This window comes from Carassius gibelio, chromosome B7 (assembly GCF_023724105.1).
Source record: "Carassius gibelio isolate Cgi1373 ecotype wild population from Czech Republic chromosome B7, carGib1.2-hapl.c, whole genome shotgun sequence".
Taxonomy (NCBI): Eukaryota; Metazoa; Chordata; class Actinopteri; order Cypriniformes; family Cyprinidae; genus Carassius; species Carassius gibelio.
Window position 1 is genome coordinate 32,211,424 of NC_068402.1, and position 5,929 is coordinate 32,217,352.

Below are 5,929 nucleotides of genomic sequence, written 5' to 3' on the forward strand. Positions count from 1 at the left end.
ATAAAATGTCAGGACACCGGCACGTGCTGCAGTTCAGTATCATCAGCTGCTCTACTCGTGTTCATGTTCTGTTTACTACAAACTCAGTTTGTGAATCTGTCATCATTAACTATAAATACAGTACAGATATTTCATAAATCATCCCTTATTCATATTAAACATGGAGTCTTTAGAGTCTTAATTATTGTCCAACTTCGCTGAAAACCCCTTTGGCCCATATACATAATCTACAATATACAAATTAGAAACATGTAGCCCCTATCTTAACAAAAAATGTGTATATATGTATATATATATATATATATATATATATATATATATATATATATATATATATATATATATATATATATATAGTTTTATCACACTTTCCGATGTTTAACAAAATACTTGAAAAATTACACGCATGCGCAGTATCATCAGTTCATCGGTTCTCAAATCGGACGCCTCCGAAAGAAACGGTTTTCGGTTCAGTGTACTGGTGATCCGAAAACCGATGCAACCGACTACCAAAGACAGCAGCAGCAACCAACAGATGCTGCACAGCTCAGCATTGCAGGATTTGCAAGACCAGACCTGACCAAACAGCAATGCAACTCTATGATGCAAGTTCTCCAATAGAGGTGGGCAGATCGATACTAATATCGATAATATCGATACCAGCGTTGGTATCGGTATTGATCGATACCAACGGGAAAATATCGATACTTAAGTTTCAGTTTCTCTCGTTTTGCCACCTGGCCGTGTTTGTCAAAATGCTGCTGCTGTCACAGAGCAGAGCAAGCTCTAAGAGTGCTGCTCGTGCTCGACACTGCTCTCCGCCCCCTCTCCTGTGTTGTACCGTCACGTGACTCACCACTAGCGCTACCACCAGCAGTCAGGCGCGCGCACCGCTCAGCCGCGCATTTCTAACAGCAGTCAGTCAGAGGCGGAGAGAAAGAGGAGCGTTGTATGGCTGTATTTTCAGGCCGATCTACCCTTTTTGTGTTAGCTGTGAAAGGGATACTAGTTTCTATATTTAAACTTCACCTAGATGTGCACCAGAATTAATTATTTTTTATTATTTTATCAATAACTGATTCTCCAAGAGCAGTGGATATTACAAGGCGCCTATCAGAAATGATTGTGAAGGACCTGCAGCCTCTTTCCATAGTGGAAGATGTCGGCTTCAGGAATTTTGTATAAGGAGAATTTGTTTTACATTGTGAAGTAAAACGTTGTGACTTTAAGAAAACAATCCTGAAAAGAAGTGCACAAGAGGAGAAACATTTTTTTATTAACATGCTACTTGAAAATAGAATTTGTTTTTACATTTTTTATATTTGTGAAGTAATCATTTTGTAACTTTGTTTATTTAAATAAATCAGAAGTAACCAAAAGTTGTTTCTGAACAAAAGCTTTCGTAGTACTGATTAATAACCCAAAATGCAAATCACAAAAACAAATTAAAAGTCATGAAAATTCATTTAGATTTAGGTTGAAGACGCATCCACCTTAATTATTAAAAAGTATCGATATTGGTATCGGTATCGGCGATACTGGCCCTGTATTTACTTGGTATCGGATCGATACCAAATCTAGCGGTATCGCACACCTCTATTCTCCAAGACAACAAGAAATTCATAATGTCATCATTAAGGATCTCCTCATTGGCTGCACTTTACCTCTGTCAAATGTGGGGGAGAGGCATTAAATAACTGAAATGTCATCTTTAACTGGAGGACAATATAGTGTGATACAATAATAAAATAGGTTCATTTGTATTTTCATGCACTTGTAATACAATAAAACCTTTGAAACTTTTTTTGATAGGAAACTAGTTCTGTTGACATAAAATAAAAATGTTCAATGGCAATGACTAGATGTAACAGTGGTATTTTTTTTATTACATTTTTATATTGCCATTGGTTTAATGGGTTGAAAGGTTAAAATATTAATAGAATGTAAAAATGTACAATACCAATTTATAATCTTTTTTAATTTAATTACTTTCTGGACTCGGGCGGACTCGACTCGGACTCGGCCTTTAAGAACTCGGACTTGAGTCCAACTCGGCCCCTTTTGGACTCGGACTCGGACTTGGACTTGATGTTTGTGGACTTGGTCTTGACTCGTACTCGACAAAGGTGGACTCGGACCCAACTCTAGTTCACACTGCATGCGGTAAAAGGCTAGCAATAAAAACAAGTGAAAATAATTAATAGCACATGAGCATAGAGAGAGCTGAGTGCACAGGACGCAGTTTAAGTGAGAGGAGACACATTTTAAGTGGCCACACTCCGGGTGAGATCAGTGTGTATCTGAGCAAGCATGTCTGGTTTTGTGACAGAGCAAAGGAAATCCGCATGCTCGTGCATTATTTTAATGTGCTTTAGCGTTACAATAACGCGCTCTCGCTGCTGCTTCTGAACTCCATACACATACTGTATATAGGCACTGCAGACGGAGTACGTGTGAACCTGTATAATGTATAACAAATCTATTTCAACACCTGAGGCACCGCTACAGTTAATGAGCTCTATGAACAATGCATGGCAAAAAAATAAAAGTCCCTGGGATTTATTTATTTATGTATTTATATACATTTTGTTACACGTTTACTGTAGTGATTATTTTGACTTATGTCTGTTCTAGAGACGTTACAACTTTTTGATAAAGCTCTAATTGGTTTTCTTTTGGAAATATCTTTCAAATTCATCCTGAATGCATTCATGACTGTAAAGCATATCTGTGTGTGTCAAAATCATGAATAAAATCGAAATTGTGGTAATTGGTTGTGTTGACCGCGAGTTGAAAAAGGTTGGGAACCACTGATTTACAGTATAATAAAGACGTGATCTCCTAAAGACAAATTAGAATTCATTAGAATTCCATACCTGTAGGTCACTTTTGTGCCGTTTACATTTAGGAATGTAAAAAAAAAAAAATCACTCTAGAAAACTGTAGCTGGACAGATTTCCACACTACTGTTAGTAACCCGTATTCCAGACCATTCCATTCCTCCATGAGTGAAACGGATAAATCTAATCCCAGAACCATAATTCCTAAAGATGTAGGTAATCTGAAATAAAGCAGACAAAACTCAAGCTTTGACTAGTAGCTTGATTACAGGGGAATAACTGGACTTTCAGTGTCACTCTACTTACTTGACACCATGGATAATCGTTCCCCTGTTGACGGAAAACATCAGGATGGCAGGTAATGATGGGATTCCTCTCCTGATCAAGGAACTGTACAGACAAGCAATAATGACTTCTATAACCAGAGGGTGGGGTATACCTGCAGATAAGACATCCAATAAATGTGTCTCTGTTAAAAAAAATTCCAATTAGAATCTGAATTAACACTGGTACTGTCTTCTTAGAGGGATAGTTCATCTTAAAATTAAAACTGTTATCGTTTACAGTCACTCAGTCATTCTTAGCCTGTGTGACTCAATTAACTCTCATCATTCTGACAAAAAAAAAAAAAAACACTATATCACAGAAGTAACACAGAAGTATCTCTTTTATTTTTTTTTTTTTATTTTTTTTTTACAAAGACGTCACACAGGTTTAGAATGACATGAACAATAAAATAATGAATAGAAATTAGAAATAATTACAGGATCCACCCCCTAAGATACTGTGGGAGTTTGAGTAAATGCTCACCAGTCTGATATTTTGATATGAGGTCGCAGCTGATCCATGAAAGCCTCACTGTAGCCTTCTTCCTTCAGATCAATCAGCTGCTCCTTCAAACACAGACTGAGGACAAAGTTGAGTTGGGTGATTCACGTGTGGACTGGCTTGGTATTTGCTTTTATCTTCATATTGCAACATTGACTGAAATAAAATGAGCTAAAAAATTTTTTTGAAAGATCTAAAATATCAAACATACCTATCAGATGTTACAAAACATTTGGTGACTGTGTTGTCTGGAAACGGTATTCTGTTCAACTCGGTTGCCCAGTTGTCAGCTCGATTCTGTACAATCTCCCATCCTTGAAGTCCATCTAATAAACACATCAGAGAAGAGACACCAGTTGCAAAATTCATTATATTGTACAATCCTAATTATGTATCCTACCATCAGCTCTGGGATTCTTGAGCAGGTTACGTCTGAACTTAGATAGAAAGTAAAACTGGCACCAGTCCTCTGGGGATCTGGAAGCATCATTCGGCTGGAGCCCCTCTCTCCGACAGCGCACTCTCCAGTGTGTAGCACTGTCCACCAGCTCCTTCCACTCATGACACACCAACCGACAGACTTGGACCACCTGATGTGCTGGCAGGTTCAGTAAGACCTCCTCAACCACAGCCAGAGGAACAGCTGACTGCTGACCTGAACACTGACAGAGGAAAGGATTACCTTACAGTTCTAATCCTTTTTGAAAATCAACATGTGGAACGTGGTTGCTCGTCATCAGCTACTATGTCCCAAAAAACAACATTTATTCATGATGTGCCCCTAAATCGCAAAACTTTGCAGTGTAAGCTACTGAAATATTACATTACATAGCCTATAATTTGCATAAAACGTTGGGTTTTGAGAAAAGTAGCCCGTGTGAAACATTTTAAACTTCCTGTTCACCCAAAAACGCCTAAGACATAATTTATTCACCCTTGTGTTGTTCTAATGCTGTTTGCCTTTCTTTCTTTTTCAGACCACAAATGGAGAAATGTAAATAAATGTCCCGCTTGCGCGCATACATTGCAGTGAATACCGAGCGACCAAAAGACACACGTCCACTGCACACGCATTTCTCCCTCTAGCGGCAGTCGCGCAGAACTTTCAAACTGGTCGTGCAGCAACCGTTACCTTGGCATTTGATATTCACCATGGTAAAATTAATAATTTTAATGAACATAGTTAATGTATGAATGCATCGTCAAATCAGATGACCCCCAAAATAAAAACAGTAGGTTTTATGGGGCTAATCAACGTAAATAATGGTTTAATAATTATTAAATAATTATTTCTGGCATAATTATTATAAACCACCATTTTACAGAAATAGTGTTTAAAGGATAATGTTTATGTTAACAAAATATTGGTAATTCTGACCTCGCACCGATAGTTTTTATTAGAATACATCACATCCGGTCGGGCGTTAGCATACGGTCTAGTCGCAGAAGTTCAAATATTTGAACGTATCCGAGGCTCAACTCGGATCCGAAATTTCCGCATACGCATGTGATCGGAACTCCACGCAGCTCCCGCACTACTTTCTATTGGAAAATAGTGACTTCCGGTCTCTCTGTCGCTTGTCGTTGGTCGGAGACAGTGGAAAGGCGGCTACACGACAGGGTTTGGTGAAAACAAACCGAGATTGAACGTATTATTCCATAAAAATCCTGACATTAGGTGGTGTGTAAAGTAATGCAGCAAACTGGTCATCAATTCCGTATAACAAAACAAAGAATTCATTAACTTACTGCGTCTGATCTGGTTTCAGAGTCTGTCGACATTCTTGTTTTCTGATACATTTTCTTTTGACGTTTAGCCAACTCTACTCTTTTATGCATTCGGAGGGATACGTGGATCCACAGAAGTTACGCTTCTTCTAACAGTACAAACACTGACTCTGACTTTTTATGTGGCAGCAATCTCTTCTGGAAAAGTGGAACATGCGCGGAGGACGTGGACAGCAGACCCTTTCTGCAGGGCTCTCAAGTTTTGAACTGAGTTCAGAGTGAGATTTTGCCCGCGGTCGCGATGGCGGCAGGGGTTTGATGGGGACGGGTGTCTGATCTCATAAATGACACATATTCTTACAAATAAAATAATATTTATTTAATTCAGCATTTATTTGTGTGTGTGTGTGTGTGAGAGAGAGAGAGAGAGAAAAAATGGTCAGTGCTGTTTATAGTAGGTGTTGGTAGCTGGTTTTGAGGCCAGGGGTTGGTGGCTCCCATTTGAATCACTGTGGTTCCAGGCCAGCCATTTT

At 38.6% G+C, this 5,929-nt stretch overlaps 1 protein-coding gene across 1 annotated transcript; it reads right to left on the bottom strand.

Moving 5' to 3' along the window:
• Positions 1-2,149: 2,149 nt before the first annotated feature.
• On the bottom strand, positions 2,150-5,637 carry LOC127961216 (F-box only protein 44). Its single transcript, XM_052560237.1, has 6 exons — positions 5,418-5,637; positions 4,069-4,330; positions 3,880-3,994; positions 3,651-3,746; positions 3,147-3,279; positions 2,150-3,061 (listed from the first exon to the last, which is right to left on the bottom strand). Exons 1-6 carry the CDS (start codon positions 5,505-5,507, stop codon positions 2,933-2,935), a joined length of 825 nt encoding a protein of 274 aa, XP_052416197.1. The 5' UTR covers positions 5,508-5,637; the 3' UTR covers positions 2,150-2,932.
• Between the last annotated feature and the right edge of the window lie 292 nt (positions 5,638-5,929).

What these genes read in the sequence shown, in the direction of transcription:
- LOC127961216 (XM_052560237.1), bottom strand. Translation starts at nt 5,507, where the DNA reads ATGCATAAAAGAGTAGAGTTGGCTAAACGTCAAAAGAAAATGTATCAG. An exon ending in CTGAAACCAGATCAGACGCA is followed by an intron (nt 4,331 to 5,417) that starts GTAAGTTAATGA and finishes TTCCTCTGTCAG; the next exon opens with TGTTCAGGTCAGCAGTCAGC. An exon ending in CATATCAAAATATCAGACTG is followed by an intron (nt 3,280 to 3,650) that starts GTGAGCATTTAC and finishes TCTTATCTGCAG; the next exon opens with GTATACCCCACCCTCTGGTT.